This window comes from Rhopilema esculentum, chromosome 4 (genome assembly GCF_057945365.1).
Source record: "Rhopilema esculentum isolate cy_ngs chromosome 4, ASM5794536v1, whole genome shotgun sequence".
NCBI classification, from domain to species: domain Eukaryota; kingdom Metazoa; phylum Cnidaria; class Scyphozoa; order Rhizostomeae; family Rhizostomatidae; genus Rhopilema; species Rhopilema esculentum.
This window is the reverse complement of record NC_142818.1, coordinates 12,401,053-12,421,914: the sequence shown is the minus strand read 5'-3', so window position 1 is coordinate 12,421,914 and position 20,862 is coordinate 12,401,053. Positions and strand designations below refer to the sequence as shown.

Genomic DNA, 20,862 nt, shown 5'->3' with positions numbered 1-20,862 from the left:
AATTGGCAAACCTATGCTGCAAACCCTAAATAATTGGCATTTTTGAAGATATATTTCCCCTTTTTGAATGAATGTAGGCCAAAGTTAATGAATCAAAAATTCAACATTTGTTTTGAAAATTAAATCATTGGTTGACATGATACTGGCAATGAGAAAACCAATAATCCTGTTTTTACGATGCCTTGTTCAAACTCTAGCCTTTGTTCAGCTCAATAGCGCAATGAATGAATGAATGAATGAATGAATGAATGAATGAATGAATGAATGAATGAATGAATGAATGAATGAATGAATGAATGAATGAATGAATGAATGAATGAATGAATGAATGAATGAATGAATGAATGAATGAATGAATGAATGAAATTATTTCTAGGTATCGTAACCACCGACTTCTTCAACATCTACAGCCATTGAGATATGACACTGTGAATTGGAAACAGCAAGGTTCTTATCAAATTTTATTTTGTAATTATCTTGTCAACAATTAGATAAAAACAAACCCCTTTACATTCCTGACCCATGATAGGGTATTGAATTGCCTACTATCAACATTAATCGTTACATGTAGTTCTACTACAGTCGTGCAGATTCTTCCTCTGTATGCGGTTGGCGCTTCCTCCGCTTACGGTTTCGCCTCTCTCTTTATCCGATTACCCGATTCGCTTGCGGTTGCGATTTTTTGCGGTTGCGATTTTTTCCGAATAGGTTGTGTCTGGAATTTGTGCGTCCCCGTCTTATAAGTTTGGTAATCTGCATTGTTTGCTATATCAGTTTATAATAAAAGCTGTAACCAAGCACAAAACACACGTAGCTCAGCGGAAACACAAAGCGGCTAATGTAATCGAGGGGATGGGCCTTCTTTGAATCCTCCGGAGACAGGTCATATTTTTCCTGGAATTGCTTCATGGCTAAAATTGTGGAATTCTTCCGGTTTCTTGCTTGAGTTCCATTGCCATTTCTGGCATTATTTGCAAACGTATGGTCTGTTAAGCTTGTAAAGCTTCTTTCCTTGGACAATCCATTAACACCGGATGATTTCCGAGAAATTCCGGCAAAGCTGTTTGTTCTAGAGCGTTCTTTTGCATTTGCCATACCACCATTTTCGCCCTTTTCAAGCTCGCAGAGTTCGTTGATTTGACCCAAGGACGGATCTCGATCTTGGCTCTTTTTCTAGAAGTACAATAACTGTATGTGAAAGAGCGCAAGCAAGTAAAGCCTTACTGGATCAATAATCAGTTTAGCAAAATACTGTTCTGTCTTGTGCTTTTATTTATCTATATTTTGTGGAAAGGGCCTGCTCATTATACAACTGCATCGACGAACTTTTTAAAAACACAATTTCATTAAATATGTAATTTTCGTGGAAAAGAAAATATGAAAGAGAGCAAAATTACGATTGATAAATATTTGATTCATATTCATTTATGATTAACATCAATAGTTTTTATTCAAATTTGAAAAAAATTAGATTTTGTTTTGCAAAAGGGGGTGAAAAGCTTTTTAAAGGCATTCCTTTACATTGGGAAAGGCAAAAATAACAACATAATCTGGAGATAGGTTATAGATTAAACAATTTTCCCCGAAAGAGTTAATTTTTTCTTACCTAACGCAAGCTGAATGTTTGTGTAGAAAGTTTTCATGAGTTTATTTAAGCTGAAAGAATTTGTAGTTTTAGGCTTGTCCAATGGCGTACCCAAGGAGGGAATGGGGGGCTCGGACCCCCCTTCTTTTCTAAAATATGGTCCGGACCCTCCCCCCCCACTGCTACAGCCAAGTACGCCACTGGGCTTGTCCGAACGCGTAAGATCTGTATGCGATTGATTACATGGAGTTGTCAAATTTAGCACAGTTCACTTAAGTATTCTTAAGGATAATAAAGGCGTAAATGTTATTTAAAGTCTTACTGAGTAGACTAAAAGAAGACCAACCTCTGTTTTGAATTTCTTACAGCAGCTGAGGTTGATGTCAAACCAGGAATGAAGAACCAGGCAATACTGCAGCAAATTTAATAACACAAATACGACGTTGCCCAGCAAAAACTGGTCCAACGCCTTGACGTATGAAACACGCCCAAGATTACTGCTTGCTGCAGACATGACGAAAAGCGTCGATAAGAAGCTGGTAACACAAACGGTGACGCGAGCAGGATAGGCCCACGGAGGAATCCAAAAATTGACCCAAGTCATTACAACGAGGATTGCCCCTGGGAGGAATGTGTTCCAGAAGTAGAACCCATTGCGGCGTACCAGATGGAAATTCACTTTCAGGCTTGAAAATGCACCTGTGAAGGAGAACAATGGTTTGTCTATGTTACCAGACTAAAGGCTTGTTTATAAAAATTACGAAAAATTCTATGAATTTAGTATAATATTGCGGCTCGAAATCCTGCTACTGACGTTCTTAGCTTGCATGTTGGGGGCAAATTATGTACAGTATATTCATTTTGATTTCAAAAGTAAGAAATTAGTCTTCAAGTAACTTGGGCAGTCTAGTACAACAAAGTATTACATAAATATATTGAAACTGTCAAGAAGGAATTCTTCCCAACAATTCTTCCCAGGTGTAGAAACTTCCAACTCACAGTCACTTCTTAATCACGGACACACTCAACTAACGGAGACCTTAAGATGACGGTCATCTTTAAGTCAAGACGCCTTAGATCATGGACCCCTTGAAATCACAACACCTTGAAATTAGGAAAATAATTCACGGACACTTTCCAATAACACATGTAAATAGCGGTCACCTCCAAATAACGGACAATTGAAAATCATGGACACACCAATATTACGGACATCTTTAAAAAGCTATCCTAAAGTTGTGGTTCTTTTCACCTTTTAACCAAAGTCGTGCGACTTATAGATAACGGACACCTTGTTTCAATAGGCCTACACTGCCATAGCAACAAGGGTCAATCGAAGACAAAACTGCTCAAGGGCAGACAGGGGGTCCTTGAAACACATATCATCGTTTTAGAATTTCTTCAGGTTGATACAGGTAGGGTTTTGTTAAAGTATGGTTAAGAAAAACAGAGAGAAATAAAAAAATACAAAAAGGCTGTAGTGGATACGTAGCCGTTACCTTTGCTGTTATTACTGATTTCTTTTTGCACTGATGAAACGTCGACAAGTGTAAAGACGTTCCCTTCAGAGGCAATCCATTCAACGCCTTTTGTCTTGCGTAACTTTCCGACTGACTCATACCAAGAATAAAAAACATCTTCAGTTGTGTAGGAATCTGCAATTAAAATAAAAATGATAAATTCATTCATTAGGAAACGTACAGTTTCAAAATGCATATCTTTGGCCTTCGAGATTTTTTTAGGTTTTAAACTAGAAACAGTAAATTTAAATTTCCAAGTGAAACCAAACTCTTTGATATTTATGGGAACGCATGATGAAATAGTGTATTTTAAAGAAAAAGAAATTTATTTTAAGAAGATACTATAAAAAGGGAAGAAAATAAAAGATTATATTGCATTCTTCTATCGAACAACTACAACTTCTTCCCCAGAAACTTGCCCTCAACCATCCAGTCCTTTTTAAAATTTTAAAACTTATTTGTTTACTGAACAATTATAAAGTGATGCGCTTGAGTACAAGAACTCACAATATTATCATTCTCGTGTTAATTTATAAGTTTTTTCGTAGTAAATTCTGCGAATTTTGTAAAATTCAGTAATTTGTAAATATAGATTGATGACATCATAAGAACTCACAACTTTCCACGACCAGAGGACAGGTCTGTTTATCAAATGGATATAAAGAGAAGTCCATTGGACACGTGGCCACAAGCATTATCCTGAAACAACAATTCCCTCGATTACTAAAATCAATTTTTATATCAAATGTTTATTCAATCTATTCAGAGATAAGTGTTGTTCTCAATGGAAGGGACACAAACATGGCTCAGTTGCATAAAAACGTTATCTCTTAACAGTAAATTTCAGTTGTGCGAGAAGAAAGTTTTGTCAACCGTTACCAATTTATATTTTGAGAAGATTTATTTGGTGTGTACCGAAGGAAGAAACATTCTCATATAAAGAAAAGAAAGAAAGAGAGATTGCAATTTTTTTCTTAGACACTGTGAGCATCCAAAGACATTTTCGTAGAAGAGAAATCTCAGGTAAATCTGAAAGCTTATCAATCCTTGAAAAATGATTTTATTTAAAATGCTCCAGAATTCTATCAAGCATTGTACTCGCTAGTTTCACGCCACGCAATATGGTAAGGATTGCCTTTAAAGATATTTTGGCTAAAGTACCTTGAGCTGTAGTATATGTCTCCATTTGGCTTTACAAGAACCCTCATGGCCTCTTTCGTCACATACTGGAACTTTGGCTCCTTTGCATTCACGAAGTAGGTATCTGGGATCCAAAACAAGGACGCTGGGTTTAGAGCCATTGTCACGGTTCGGTTTACAGCACCAGCCAAGGAAGGATCGTTCCACCATTGACGAAAGAATATATCGAGAGTGTATTCCTAGAAAAAGAACCAGATACCGGAATAAGTTAATTTCTCTTTGTTTGAAAACAAAGTATTGATGAATGGTAAGAAAACATTTAGAAATCCAGGTTTTTATAAAAGTCATTCTTTTCTCGTACCACATGGCTAGTATCGATGAATATTTGCGCCTCTCATTTTCTGCGAAAAATGCATTTTCTAACTAAAGAAGCAGCAATGATCCATTGATTCAAAGCCAATGAAAAAAGAATTCGTTCACTACAATGGAAGGAAGAAATTGATTGCATGTACCAAGGTAAACGGATACTAAACATGGCAATCAACGCACCAACAAACTTGCTTCTATTTACTAATTAATCTAGTGTAACTAGCTATACGATAGTCTTTGTGTCGGAATTCAGGGGACAAATTTTGTTTCAAAAAACTTTTCATCATAGATATTACATTGAACTGCGAGGAAATTTTGAAAAGTTTTTTACTTTGTATTTCTCATTCCCTAGGCACAAGTTGTACACTTTACCCTTCCAACTTTCCCCAGCCCTTCGTTCCCGAAGCCACGCTGAACCATGTTATTCCTACCCACTCAATACCTCAATACACAATCTACCAGCCCTGCCAATTTCCTTCCACTTTTCGATCAGGCACCCTTCTTCTTCCCTTTCCCAGCCCATTTGGCCCTTCCTTCCCAAAGCCACACCCAACAGCGCGCACTCTAACTTTATTCCCTTAGTACTGGTTATACACCTTACCCTTCCAACTTTTCCAAACCCTTCGTTCCTAGAGCCAAGCCCAACCTTGTTTATCCCTACCCACTCAATTGAGGTCCCACAGTACAAAAGGCACACACAACCACCCCCCATCTGGGTCTGAAGCTGTAACCAGGTGGTAGTGACTACTCCTTACCTCCTTTTTTCTCATTTTTCCAGTTTGCATGTTACACTTTACTTCACACATTGTTATTTTTAGTTTTTACTTTCTATGCCTATAAAAACAAACAACAACAACTTCCCCGAGAGAAGTTTTAGTCAGGGCGTAGAATAGGAAGCAAACCAAAGAGACATAATCATAAGTATTGCCATCTGCTTTGAAATACCTCCCGTCTTGGGGCAGACTTTTATAATGCAGGCTGGGGCATTATAATGGCCTTTATATCAGTAAGGAATTCGAAACTTAAATCATCAGTAAAGGAATCTAATTTATAAGATTTAACAAATCCAATGTTGACTTTACCTGCTTCGATTCGTCAATCGGACCAAATGTGACAATCTTCATCTCAACTTGAACTTTTGTTGGAGGACCTAAAATTTAATTTGCAATTATGTTAAATGAATATTAAATCAGATCAGGTCTGGTGTAATTTGCACCAACAAAGAGTCAATCACAACTTTTCGACCTTAAAAAGAACTGAATACAAGATTTAAGATGTTTAAGATTTATACTTCATAAATAACATAAGGAATTTGAGTACCAATTATTAAAAAATGTAACTATTTTGAAATTTGTTCAAAGACATTTCGTGGTTTTTAGCAAAGTTGATTAATTTCATGTTGTCCATGAAGCTCTATAAGTAGCTTTCATGATGGCATACTTAAAACTATAGATCAAAAGGGTTGTAAAAACAAACTATTTCAGACCAATAAGGAAGCAAGGAGTAATTATGTACTCACCAAAAGTATTTGGTCGAATTTTCCGATCGTAATTTTTGATAATGTTATTTAATGTATCTATCGAAAACGAGGATTCTACAAAACAATAATATAATTTCACATGCCAATCATGATGATATTATTTCACAAAACAACTGAGTTCTTGAATTCCATTGCTTCTTAACTTTTCTGCATCGAGTACTGAAGTTTCTTAATTTTTACAGATTGCCAAGTACTCGTTCTAAAAGCAAGTTTTTTTTATAAAAAGATGAATATAAGATGCTAGCTTTTAATTTTCCCAACGGTGGCTCAAAACATGAAAAGAAAATATTATGATAAAAAAAGTCATGTCATTTTCAAAATGTTAATAATTCCAGATTTAGTATAACTGTACCAAAAAAGTTCAAAGCACCATATTTGAAGTGCAGTTTCTTAAAAGGGGTAAATCAGTGTTAATTGGTATTCCATAAAAATATTTCTGCATTAAAAAGCCAACCAGGGTTGGCAGAACCCCTTTTGAATTCAGGAGGCGGGTCGAGTCCCAAGTCTGCGAATGGTTTGCGCCTATTTTGTTTGTCTATACAGACCATTGAGGGTTATGGTGGAATTTAATTCAACAAAATTTGAAACAGCAATATTATTTGGAATTCAAGTTTTTGATTATGACAATAAAAGGTTTTTAATCATTCAAAAATTTAATTATTATTTCGACAGAATTGCACCTGTTAGTGGTTTTGCTCGGTTTTATTCCTTTTACATTAGCAATTGTTAATTATCTGTATTTAGAAAATTCTGAGTTTAGCTGCAAGAAAACACTAAAGAGCCCTGTAGCTTCTATGATTACACTAGCAACCTATTAACCAAATGTCAGAAATTCTGAAGCATATCAAATTTTTACGGATGTATAAGCTATAAATCTGGCCCAGTTATCCCTATACAAGTATGGGGTTATATAGCAGCTTCGTAAGGTTTTTTAAACATATTCTATTGTCTTGTTATTGCAGGATATTCTGCTGTTTTATCAACACTGACCCCATGCTCAAAAGGTAACAATGAAAAAAAAGGACATTAGAAACTAAATGCCACGTTTCCTACCTGAGGCATTCTCAGAAGCTGAGCAATCCACACGAGCTTCTCTACAAGATAAAAAAGGTTTTTTGAACTGCTAGATATTATTGTGTAACCAGTATGACCCTTGCAGTTTAAGGAACAGTTATCTTAAATGATTGTATTGAGTGTGAAACTCGGAGTTTTAACTTAAAGTGACCTGTTGTATTCAACAAAGCAGGCACAGCTCTACCTCTGCAGCATCATGTACTATACGAGCAGTGATTTGTTTAAAGCAGTCCATATATGGCCTAAAGATCCTTGATTATTGAAAAATTAGTGCACTGATTCTTTTCTTGCGTTGGCAAACACTTGGAGTAAAAATTTGGGGAATTAATCTATTGGGATTCCAAATAGAAAAATTACATTTTTTCTATAACTTATGTCAAAGCAATTATATAAAAACGTTCCTTTTGGTTTGTCAGAATTTTTTGATAAAAATCAGTTGCCAGGAAACGGTTGCCTTCTTTCTTAATCCAACATTTATATGTGTAAGAATTAAATGCAGATGCGGTTTTGTTTCTTTAAGTTTCGAAGAAGACTGGGATTCTCTAGAGTTCCAAACAGTTGTTTGATCCTTGTTGATATCAAGCATTCAATGGTAAATGCTGCTGCTAACTTTTCAGGTCTTAAGATGCATCAAACAATTCTTTAGAAGATAATTTGAGGATCTCTCGCATGAATAACAGGATACGGCTTTGGATTCAATAGAACTATTGCAAAAACCATGAGTAAAAAAGCACGTCAAAGCTAATCCAGGATAGACGAAGCACAAGAAAAGTCAAATGAGCAAAAACAACAGTATCAACTGAAACAGGCCCTGGATAAAAAGCTTTGTAAACATTCCTTGTATTACAGGTGCTTTATCAAATATGGGTTCGAATTTAAAATAAAATCATATGCCAAGACATTAGGCCAGAGATTGCAATGAATTTGCTCAATGAAAGAAAAAAACAAATAGGGCCAACCTTTTAGGTGGACAGATTAAGCTACAATTTTTCTGCATTTGTTAACGGGGAAAAATTTCATTGAAATGTCTTATTTGAAGATAAGAGAAATGCTATTTGGATAAATTGGTTACTTGTTGGTCTATAACCAATTTTAAAACATAGTTGCTCGTTTTTTCAAAAATCCATTACAATAATGGGGATGTGGCACAAAAAACGACGCTCGTCAGAGGCACTGGTAGATCCCAAGGAGGGCCTTCGTTATAGAGACATACGGAGAAGGGGGGAGGGGGGGGATAGGTTTGTCAGATGTTTTTGGGTCAAGCTTTTATCCAAAGTGAGGTCTTCTAGTGAAGCATTTGTACTGTTCCATACTCTGTTCTCATGTGACTATGTCTCTGTGCGACTTGCTTGTTTTGATTTTAGGCTCTCCCCATTCCAGCCAATGTTTTCACAAGATCACCAGGTACAGTAAAACCTGCATTTATGAACCTGTTTTTTAAGAACTTGTAAGGTTAAAGACCATTTCAATAAGCACCTTGTTAGCCTCCAATGCTATAAAATGTTTCTCAAGCGTGGATATCAGTCATGCAGCACCAGTACAATAGTTATGAAAATGGGAAAACAAGGTTTCGATATCATATAAATCGATATACAATTTGAAATTATTATTTTCTTTTATGCGGATTTCTCATGTATAGAATTTTCTACACAAGACCTACGTTACACCTCTGCCTATACGTAATCGCTCACTTTATGACAGCTTATTAGCAGTAATTTCCAGTTTCTCGTTTTGTCCAATCTTGCAATAGCAGTGGATATCTCGGTAACTGTTTTGAAATCCCACTGTTCTAACATGTATTTCTTTCCAAAGAATTCGTATTTTTTTTAAACAAATTAACAATAGAGAAAGCTACAACTTACAGTGAAATTCAGAGTCGAGGGCCAAGAAATAGCGGTCGCACGAATGCTGACAACGATGAAGTTGTCAAGACATTGCTCCATTATTACGCTTTAATTGGCCTGGGTAGAATGGACTTCTCGACTTCTCCTGCAGGATATTATGCGAGGATTGAACAGTATCCTAAGTCTTGAAGCTCCCATAACTGATTTTGGGGCACAAAATAAAATGCCAATGACAATGGGGCACAAATTATTATGCCAACTACAATCTCCTTTCAATACAATGAGTGATAATTTGCAATTTACCTTAAGAGTAGCAGTAGAAGAGTAGTCTCTGCTATCAAGACAGCTCTCTTCAAATCTAAAAAATCAAGAAATACTCGCTTTTTATTCTTTGAAAATTTTTCAAAATTCATTTCAATTAGAAGTAATTATTAAATCTCCAATATTTAGAAATTGTATGATAAAATCAACATGACAAAACCAATAGAACAGGATTAGAAATAATTAAGCAAAAATTTTGTTTTCGTAAATAATGGCTAAATAAGGTTTACCACCTGTTAATAATATCCTAGCTCACAACGCAGGCAACTAATGGCTATTGCAAATGAGCATATCAGCGAAAAAACTTGATTGATTGCTTTTGCCATTTTGTTTCTTGTGTAGCCTCAGGCAGTTAGGTAAAATATTCTGCAAAAACATTCGCAAAACTTTTCGTAGCCAGAATTCCGAATGTAATGTCCGTAACAAATTGCAACTGCAATAGAGGACCCTCATGAAAAGCACCCTCGAGTGACTGAGGCCATCCTCTGTAAATATTTGTCTTATTATTATTATTATTATTATTATTATAACACAGCATTTTACAATAATATTGAAAAGTGAGATATATAGTTACTTATTGAAGACATCACGATATATTTCAGCTCTTCCGTGCTTATTTTGCAGCTGTTTGTATTTGATAATGACGCTTAATCAGATATATTAACATTTTCCTAATGGTTCTGATAAGTGTGTCCTTTACCCTGTAATGTCCGTAACAACACAGAACTTTTGAAATATTCTTAAACAGTGATGATTATCAGAAATCTAGTTTATACAATGAGATAATGTTACTTATTTTGTTATAAATCTTGTTCAATGTCTTCTTTCCTCATTTCTGGTATTCATAATTGACAAAAAGAATACCATTTTTACTCCAAAGTGTAATGTCCGTAACATGGAATTGCCCCGAAGAGAATGCATTGCTTTGTTAACAGCAAATCAAAACTTCCTAGATCACACTTTTTGGCAATGCACAAGTTTTTACGACTATGTATGCGCTTCAAATCTAACCTCTTACATACTTTCAAATTTTGTAACTTAAGTTTATTTGTAACGTCATTTCACCGTAAAACTCTTGCAACGAATTCTGTATTTAAAAACCTGTTTAAATACAATTGTTTAAGAATTCGGCAGCATTTTCAAAAGTCCAATTTTCAGAACACCAACCATGTTTCTTGTTAAGGCACCAGGATTGTAGACCTATTTGGGCTACTGTATTAGAAGCAAACTTTTTTTAAAGTAAATTGTTAATTGTTTTTATGATAAAAGTTGACTCTAAGTTTGGTAGTTATTGTAAACACACAATGGTAATTGTCAGAAGATTTGGTAATCATCATAAAGAAAATGAAGCTTTGTAAAGATGAGACAACATCGAATTTAAAGAAGCTAAAGAAATGAATGTAAAACACTTTTAATGTTGGTGCGCAATGAAAGTTTGGCCAATTGTAAGATGCGCAAAATAATTTTTTTTACAAACTCAAGCAAATATTACCCATGTCGTTTATAAAGCATATGTTTTAAGGAAAAATGAATGCATCAGCATTTTTACAGCAACTCAAACAAATAAGCAAGCAAAAAATTCCTAACGAAGAATGTTAACAACCAAAAGCGTAATCAATTTGAACTTACCCATTTTATCTTCCTTCTCTGTTTCCAAACGCTCCGAAATCCTTGCGAGAAGCAAAAATTATAGTCTACAACAGATCAGCTTTCTGAAGACATTTTTTAAACATTTTTCAACCAAAAATCAAGTTATTAGCAGCTACATTGCTACCATGAATGCAGCTAAGAGGTGACCAGTTTACAAAGATAAGCAATGATTTCCTCGTTTTCTGAATGCAAAGGCGACTGGCAAGTTGCTTACCAAACGGCAAACAGGTGGAACAGCTCTTTGAAAGCTGCGCAGCCAGACTTCTTGTTGACAACGCTAAAGAAAGGTTGCCTATGTAAACAAAAGTTGTGAAGCGAATCCTTGATTTTAAAAGAACATTTTTGAATGGCAGGTTATGTCATTATTCATTCATTTTCATTTCATAATTCCCTTCGACTTTAACAGATCGAAGAACACACAACTCGATGAATACACAACCCTTTAACATTTGTAAACACATTCACTGCAACTAGAGTTGGGCCAGTTTCCTACGTTATTCTGGTTTGAGCTCTCGTGGCGTTGCCAACACAACTGGTTTCATTGACCACAAACACTGCAACCCCATAACGCTACTCCACATGACAAGAAATACAACTCTATCTGTGTTTAAAGTGCCCTGCTGTACAATTTGATCTAACGATACAATCTCCAAAAACATCCTTTTAACTATTTTTATCTTTGTGTGGTTAGGAGATTACCTGCCGTTTTAGTCTGTTAGCTAAATGTCTCTCCTCTGCGTTTCCTTTTTATAGACAACTGAGACGGCATTGCTGAGCCTAAAATTGTCTAAAATTGTCCACCAAAGAACTTACAAGAAAATCAACAAATCAAGACATCAAATCTTCTTTAATATCTAATTATTTTACACGGTTTATTAATCTTCTAATTATCTTCAAACATGCATTTAGTGACCAATCCTTCTTTCTCGAGCTTTGGAACATAAGGTCACAATTCTTTTATCTCGTGGGCTTGCAATTTCCATTATTAGCCTATCATGCTCAAGGTTATTGCAATTTTATAAAAAGTTTTAATCTCATAATGTCATAATATGGAGTAACAGAGTAGGCTTTACCAGAACAAGTTCTTTCTGGGAGAAACTTTCTAATAAGATTAAAATAGAAATTCAATAACTTCCTAGGGTAAGTTCAAATTGTTCGCTAATTTGAATAAAAAAACATCTGTTGTAAGAGAAGCTTTGAAAAATATTTCTCAAATCACTATTAAAATTCAATTGAAATATAATCGCTGTCTTTGTCTACTTAGTAATGACAAACTACTAATTGAATTATAGTTCTTTTTCAATGGCAAAATGGTCGTTTTTAAATAAGCTCAGATCTGCAAACGAGGGATCATCTAAACATTGCACCCATCTAAATTGCGTCTAACGAGAAAACTAATTTGTCGGCTACCGTATTAGTATGATAGGATGACATTACAAGACTAGCAATCTTTGTTTGCTTATGAATTTATTTTTGAATGAGGTAACATGTTGAGTTGATTTGAGGCAAGGATAAAAAAAGCTAGAGTTCAAATAAATATTTGAACAAAGATTATTTACATTGTTTAGACAAGATGCTGTTTACAAGAAGATTGAATTCAAACAAACTATTGAATTTATTTATACCATTCCGAACATTCCACTAGCGAAACATCTTAATGAAAAGCAATTTTAAGCTATATTTTAGAATCACATACTATTTCATGATGGATTTCATGGTTATTCCTAAGAGCATTATTCAAATATCAGCAAGCCTACCATTTTTTATAAAACCTTCGTCCATAAAAATTTTGGAATAGTACGTTGGGGTTCCGATGATTCGCTATAAAACCGGTTCGATTTTTTCAAGATGTATTTAATTCGTATGAAGGCAAAGACGCTCTAAATTAAAACCATTTACTATCAGAGTATGCTAAATATTGCACAACTTCTAACAGAAAGGTTTTGGATAAGCAGCAAAATGCCATTTTTATGTAATTTTGAGACAATGCCTTTCGAAAGTGTATATTGCGAGGATTATTGAAAATAAAAGTTGCATCTTTAAGAAAATTAATGGTATTTAATTCCAATCAAAACAAAAGTGTTGGGAATCAAACTTTTGTTGTCAAATGTAAAATGCTACAAGTCTGATTTTCACGCAAATTTCTTTTCGTACATATCATGTTATCAAGTGAAATTTGACATGTTTTTGATAACTGTGTTTAGCCAATTTGGGCAGAAGATATGATCGTTTTTGCCTTGTTGGCTCTCAATAGTTGATAAACGTGAATAACACCCAATAGAATGGACAAGCAACAAAAGCAAAAGACACAACATGGTTTAGTTTTTACAAGAACAGGCTCTAAAATTGAAAATTAAATCAAAATTCAATGTTGGACATCATTATATCATCAAAAACATAGCAGAACTGTAGATTCTGTTGCAAATTGCTATGTTTTAGTGACTTCAATGTCTGGTAAGATCAATTTTTATGTTGATGATACTACTGAGCCCTCTGCATGAAGACTATGTCTATGATATCCCGCAAGGCGGGTGTCTTAGTCCCCCATTATTTGATGTAAAGCAACTTCGGAAAACAGACAATAAATGGACAATAAAAGCAGGAAATGACTAAAAAACGTTTTTTGCCTTTTGAATGATAATTTTTTCAGTGTAGCTTGTTAAGTTGCATAAAAATTTCATTTTCATAAAGCTTTTCTGCGATTTTTTCTAGATTTTGGTGGAAAGAGGTTCTAGGAAGGGAGTCGTTATGTGAAGATAATATTCCATGTTTTGAATATTCCAACGCGCCGAAATAATGAATACATCATCAAGCATTCATCTTTCACTTGTTGAGTCCATTTAGACTAAAACCTCATATTCATCATCTCATTCCTGAATTTCCATTTCAAAAAGGCTTTTCTATAAGTGTAGCCATGGATGCCAAGTAGGACGGGGGTCTCTAAGAAAGGATATTGTATGGGATTTAGCAGGGTCAAAACATTAGAAAGGGGGGGGGGGAGATAAAGGCTGAACACCATTTAAATCGAGAACTTTGTTCTGGAGATAGCGAAAATTTTTGTATTAAATTTTTAATTTAAGTTTCAGATTAAAACCAGAATTTAAGTTTATACTTAAGTTTTCATGCGGCTAGCATTCTTGAGATTGATTTAATGGTTCCATAGAATTAAAGGGATTCAAATATGATTGAGGATTGAAGGTGAACATTTCACATAGAACGCCTTTTGCAGTCAAATATTTTATACGGGGTGGGAGCAGATGATCCATATATCGGAAAAATAAGGAAAAAAGACAGCACTTCGCAAAACTGAAAATAATCTAGCACGCCATATCTAGCTTGGACCTGAAACAGTAAAATAAGCATTCTTATGCTGGAAAGTCTAAAAAATTATACTTAAGAAAAAGGAACTTTCATTGCATTTCGCTATGTTGATGTCGCCCCCAGCAATAAGACATGTTTCGCGTTTGCATTTTGTGATATAATAAGTCCTGATGTTTTCTAATGTTTTGAAAAGTTGCTTTTCGATCTTATGCGACCGCTTTTTTGTATATATTTCAAGATAAATTAGAATTCCAAGGGTGTATGATCTTGATGGAGCTTGCCCCAAAGGCATCCCCATTGCATAGCCTAGAATACCGTAGAATGACGAGCAAAGATGAATAGTTTTGAATACAATTAGGGATGAGTTATCGTTAATTACACTTAATCCCATAATTCCGTTAAAAAGTAGCCATCGTTATTAGTTCTGGTTATTCTTGAATTCAGGTGGTCTTTCCGCCACCAGTTAAAATTAAACTCATGGCTACCGAATTGATAATGTAGTCTCTTTCCCTTTACATGCTGGTATCGTACGATCTGCTGTAGAATCAGAGGCGTATCAAAGGCATTGACGGCATTCGGCCACAGAAAAGACAAAGAATAGAATCGGTTCAATCCTTCAAACAGATGAACGCCGATTGCCACAAGCAAACACCCACAAATCAATGCAAATGTCGCTGGAGCAAAGATTTATCGTAATTATTCAAATAAGCCCGGGGATGGGGGTAGGAAAAATTCGGCGCTTCAGAAGGGGGAGGGGGGGGGGGATCTTTCATAAATTGGTCTTCCTGAGAGGACTTTTTCAACACAGAATGTACTTTCAAATTTGATAAGAATTGTGTCCCAAAACCACCGGATGAAAATAAAACAGGATAAAGAAGCCAATAGATTAAATATTTGAAACTGCATGCATGCAGAAAAATTTTAAAATGGCTTTGAAAAAGGAAGGTTTTGAGACATAGTAATAAAGCTTTTCTTCTGACACTCTCTAGAATCTAAAAAGCGAGAACATATTGAGTGAGCAAAGTATTGCGTTGTAAACTCTGTTTTAGGACCCCATTAGAAACATTTTCAATAAGCAAGCAGCACTTAGCTATTGGGCAACCTCACCAGTCATGTGCTCGCGTTTATGATTGTCCTATTTCGATCCACAACTGGGTTACATATTTCCTGGCGTAGAGTTTTCGATCTTTGTTCTGACATTTTATACTCTGATGAAGAGTGTCAGACGAAAAGCTTTAGTACTTTTTTAAAAGCCATTTTTAAGTTATGTACCACAAGCGACACAAAAAGATTGTTCAAAAAATTGTAAAGAAGTTGTAATCAATAGACAGTTTTCATCTGACAGCACAATAGTCGAGCACAATGTACGAGAGGGGGTTTAATTGGGATAAGGGGTGGGTTAGAGAGACAGGCTTATTCGAGCGCGGGTTATGTAAAATTGTTACGGTATTAATTTAAGAGGTACCGAGATAAAGGAGTGCAGATAAAGTTTTGTGATGTCTGCATTCGGTCCTTTTCCATTCTCATTATCTCATCTCATTTGTTAAATTTCAAACCCCTTTACTTATAGAATGAAAATGGGTTGAAACAATTCCCCTTATATGTATATTTATGAAATGTGTCGTGACGTCGGCATACGGTCCTTGGACACTTAAATCAAGGGCACATTTTGCTGAATCTTGCAACAAACATTTTTATTGTCCATAACTTTTCGCATCAGTTAGAAATCAAATCCTTTTACTTTAAAAGGGAATGGGGGGGGGGGTGGGTGAAACAAAGCATTTTATGAGCATTTGCATGGCATGTGTTGTAGCGTTCGTCTCTGTAATAGTGTCCAGGATTGCAAAGCTGCTCCGGGGCTCAGGCGAGATTCAAATAGCCATGCATGAAACTTTGAGAATGGTAACTCTTAACTACAAACGCAAAAAATGTTTCTTATTCTAAAATATCTTATTCATATTCGAAATAATTGATTTGATAGCAAGATTTGCAAGGTAATTTATCAAGAAAGTGTCACCTGTGTGAGTCGACTTGGCCTTGGCGCTTTGCAGACGGATCAACTTGCGAACGAGCTTCAAACAACTCATTGACGTTCTAGAACGAAGATGACAATCTTGATGTATAAATCATGAAATACTGAAGGTCGGAGTGGTTGACTGAAACCTAGCCGTATTGAAATTGTAAACCGCATTTCGATCAATATGAATTGCTTCACTTCGAAAAGTGGCCGGGCAAACAGGTTGAATTTATAAAGTGATATAATCTATTGCATGGTGGAAAATACAGAAATTTAGGAGTAAAAAACAAACCTTTTCGATATGATTAAAAGCGAAACTCAAATATTTATGTGATAACGCCCCAGTAACTGTGAAGTACAATTGGTTAAGACATAAAGTTGTTTCAGGAATATTTTTCCAACTCATCATCTTGGTTTGTCAATATCTATTCGATGAATTTTGAAAATTGTTTCTGTTGCACTTGAGAAATTGGTTGCAATGCTTCAGCTTTTTCCTTTACAAAGCAAATCAATTCGTTCTCTTAGACCCCGTTTACACTGTCCCGGGACAATTTTGTACCGTTTCGGTTCGCAAGTGTTTACACTGTCGCGGTTCCAAATTGTTCCGTTTAGCCGTTCCGTTTACACTGTACCGGTACGACCTTAATTTAATGGTAGAACATTGTTTAGAAGAAGCTGTATTTAGTCAACCAAGGCTTTTATTTTGCCGCTGAAGTCAACAATCGAATTTTTATTGTGAGTTAAAATGGAGCGGAAGGCCGATTAAAACTTTACTTTGACGAAAGACAAGGTAGCTTTAATTTTCAGTGTTATTTTAGACTACAAAACTGCAAAGTCCAATCAAGGCTTGGACTGGGAAACACTACAAGCCTTTTCTATGGTCGTCTTTTCTTCAGAATTTCCTTTTCTTCAGAATTTGAGAACGTAGTTACGCCACAATCAAAGCCTCGATTACCTGAAACAGCCATACAAAAGACCTCTTTATGAATCCGTGACAAAATCGTCTCGGATAGGTGTTTACACTGTCCCGTTCAAAAACGGAACCGTGACGGTACAAAATTCGTTCGCTTTCAAAGCAGGGTCAAAACTGTTCCGGATAGCAAAGCAAAATCGTCACGGTTCCACAGTGCTAGTGTAAACGCAAGGGCGAACCGCGACAGTTTTGTCACGGTTCCAAACTTGCACGGGACAGTGTAAACGGGGTCTTAGTCCAGATGACTTGTGTTTTATAGACAATTAGATTTGTTTTGAGAGCTACTCGAGGATATTGATTTTTTGATGAAATTCTTTCTGGGGGGTGGGGGGGGGGTATTGTTAAGGATATAGCTGCTAGGAAAATCAGTAAAATCAATTGCCTTGGAAGCCAAACTAAGGGATCTGCACTATAAAATAAAACTGGCAACTCTGCCTCATTTGCCCAAAGAAGAATCGACGGATTTGAAGCCGCTATTACAGCGTTGCTTTACCAAAACAACTCTTCTGTATTGATATAAGGTTGATGATAGACTGAAAAATGCCATCAGTTCCACTAATCATAGCTTCCTACAAGTTTTGAAAATTAAGTATCAACACAAATTAAGAAGCAGGATTTCTGATATACCGCTTTTTATTATTCGAGGTAGCTATTGTCATTCTAATGAACCAAAGATCCTTCTCTTAAACAAATGTCTTGAATAAAGGCTTGAAGGTTGTAGAAACAAAAATGCGATGAGATGGGAAATGGCTATGGTATCAAACATAGAGTGAAGTTCGCTCTGAAGCTCTATAAAAAGTGAATTGCTATCATGACGTTCACTCTTTGTTGCACAATGTTTTGAGAGAGAATAAAGCTTCTATTGGAAAACTGTTGCAAGATAACAGTTGAAAGAAGAGAAAAGTCAGCGAGAGGAAGTTCCTCTCAGAAGGAAAATGCCTTTTGTACATGTAACGATTGCATTTTTGAAAGGATTGGAATCAAGGAGCATTTCATTTACAAAATCGAAAGTAAAAACATTTGTAAGCAAGACCAAATCGAAATCAAAGCGACATCTTTCGGTCAATGAAATGGAAGTAAGGATACTTGGTTAAAAAGTCTTGCTGATATGAAAAAATTCCGTGTTCAATTCAGGGTGCAGGTATTGGAAATTAGGGAATGGTTATGTTCTAGATTCGATGGTTTGTAGAAGCTGAAGATCTGTAATTTACGTTCACTGTAGTCAGAGATCTTCGTGCCAGGAAGATACGGGACAGAACAAGTTTCATTAATATCTAATGACATTGTTTACTGCATCAGGATAGGCAAGTAAATAAAGTAAATTAAAGAAAGCGACGAAAAAATGTTCCTCTGTCATCTAAGACATTTAGTCATTATTGTTATGATAAAGCAAGTCAATGAATAAAATGATTAAACTTGACTTTTACCTGCGAAAAACAGCAGAAAGAAATGTCTGCAACGATATACGTTATCCCAATTGAACTGAACAACCACTCTAAAGGAATTTATAAAAAGCATGCTTTACGCGAGTCGGCATAGAAAGCTATCGATACACACTACTAAATGCACGGACTAAGAACTGAAATATTCGTAAACAAGACTCCAAAACATGGAAAACAGTCTGTGAAAATCTCCAAACAAAAGAATTAACGACAGAGGGCTGAAAGAAATTCTCGAAGTATGTTTATATGTTGTCACAACAAAGAAACGCTCAAGGCAAGGCAACAAAAATGAGTAATGAATTCGTGTTGCAGAACTTCAAAACAGATTTGGCCTACGCGTTAGCTCTGTTGACATTACGTTTTCTGTTCCTTACATCTGGTTTGATAGAAAACTCAGCACGGGTTTTCTCTTGAAGTCAAATATTTTATACGGGGTGGGAGCAGATGATCCATAAATTGGAAAAATAAGGAAAAAAGAATTCTGGCAGTATTCTGCGGCTATCTTTTTCTCACTAAGAATACCAGAAAAATTTAAGAAAATAAAGTTATTTAAGATAATAGTGGAAAACCCTCGTTTGGCATTTCCAGGAATTTTTAAACAGATTAAAGAAGTGAGGCTATGTCTGCTTTTAGTTAAACCATCATTAAAGCGAGACAATCGAGTCGACTCACACGTTTCCTGGATTACACACAAACATCATTAAACAAGAATAATTTGACTGCAACTCTCAATTAAGTGCGAACATTGCTAATAAGATATATAGAATAATCTTTGGAATGCCAAATAGATTTTGAAAATCCAGATTTGTTTTCTATATTGCTGAGTAATCTTGTTGGCAAAAGTCGGTCATGGAAGCTTATTTGGAATTATCGTTATCCCTTTATTTCTTCAAGAGCTTTCTGTGAAGAATTTAAGATATTTAGCCTTGAGATTATCATGAGCCGCTGACAGGTGCATTGAAGAAAAAATGCCAGGCCAAGGACGGAGCCTTGTGGAACTTCGCAATCTCCAACAAGTGGAAAATCTCCATTTATTTTATGACTAACATTCCATGATATTCTATGACCAGGCTTTCAACGAAGTATCGGGACAAAATGCACATCTTTAAATTCTTTTGAGATACTTTAAACATTGTTTAAACATGCATAAGAGAATTTTCGGAAAGAAAATGAAAAATCGTCTACTGTTCTCGGCGATTCTTAATTTCTTTTAGGCCAAGAGACTGTTATTCACTCACGATACTTTCATCAGAAAACCAAAATGTCTAAAAATGTTCTTCCACATTGCCAATGGTGCAAAAATGTGTTTCAAAAATTTCATTGGCTAATTACAAGTAAGTTTTATTGCAGCACATTTTACATATTTACCTTTATCTGATGTTTGGTAAAAACGTGCAAAATAAGTTCAAATCTAGCTGCAAGGCAAGTTTTTTGGCAAAATCTTGAACGATAATTGGCCAATAAGGTGTGGAGTATTTAAATCTTCTAGGCAATCAAAAGTAAGGCTACATTTCAAACGTACTTCCTGTATCATCCTGACTCCGACTACCAGATACTGCGGAGCATCTGACGGTCTGTGGGATGGAGAACTTTTCAATGTGCTTAAACCAAGAGAAGATGGTTTTGTGCATGGTTTTAAGCACATTTGGGGAAATATTTGGATCTGAAGGCCCCATACAACTTCCCCGTTCACGGTTCCCATCGACTACTCCAAACCAATAATAAAAATGTAGTTTTGAAAGCTGATGCAGAGAAACATATCACAGCTTATTGTCGTGTCTCTAAACATTTATTATTATAGTACAATTAAGCAAACCTGAAAATTTTACATTCCCTAGGATAAGATTTCCAATTGATTCAGATGGACTAAACTGATTTTGATTTCAGATTTATAGGTAAAAAATTGTGCTATTATAATTCGAGTTCTTTGCTCAAAAACCTTTGGTGTCCTACTCGGCAACATGTGACAAAGCAAGGTCTCAAGATTGATTTCTGTCCTTGCTTGCAAATAATTTGACTCTGATTTAGAAAGCATAAGGAGCAACATGACTTTTTCGGCCAGAAAG

At 35.5% G+C, this 20,862-nt stretch overlaps 1 protein-coding gene across 2 annotated transcripts; it reads right to left on the bottom strand.

Annotated features, from left to right (window-relative positions):
- Positions 1-448: 448 nt before the first annotated feature.
- Positions 449-20,779, bottom strand: LOC135690763 (glycine receptor subunit alphaZ1). Of its 2 annotated transcripts, XM_065208417.2 has the most exons (12): positions 18,782-20,779; positions 16,382-16,458; positions 11,023-11,063; positions 9,376-9,430; positions 7,208-7,248; positions 6,134-6,208; positions 5,697-5,764; positions 4,267-4,484; positions 3,722-3,804; positions 3,085-3,240; positions 1,932-2,284; positions 449-1,173 (listed from the first exon to the last, which is right to left on the bottom strand). In XM_065208417.2, exons 3-12 carry the CDS (start codon positions 11,024-11,026, stop codon positions 766-768), a joined length of 1,461 nt encoding a protein of 486 aa, XP_065064489.2. In that variant the 5' UTR covers positions 11,027-11,063; positions 16,382-16,458; positions 18,782-20,779; the 3' UTR covers positions 449-765. The 2 variants fall into 2 exon arrangements, with proteins under 2 accessions (XP_065064489.2, XP_088972165.1); XM_089116039.1 differs by lacking the exons at positions 16,382-16,458; positions 18,782-20,779 and having other exon boundaries at positions 11,023-13,027.
- Positions 20,780-20,862: the final 83 nt, after the last annotated feature.

Bases quoted from the DNA above. Each gene is read 5' to 3' on its own strand.
- LOC135690763 (XM_065208417.2), bottom strand. The intron at 3,805-4,266 runs GTACTTTAGCCA...TTGTTGTTTCAG, and splicing joins GACATATACTACAGCTCAAG to GATAATGCTTGTGGCCACGT. The intron at 2,285-3,084 runs GTAACGGCTACG...TCTCCTTCACAG, and splicing joins AATCAGTAATAACAGCAAAG to GTGCATTTTCAAGCCTGAAA.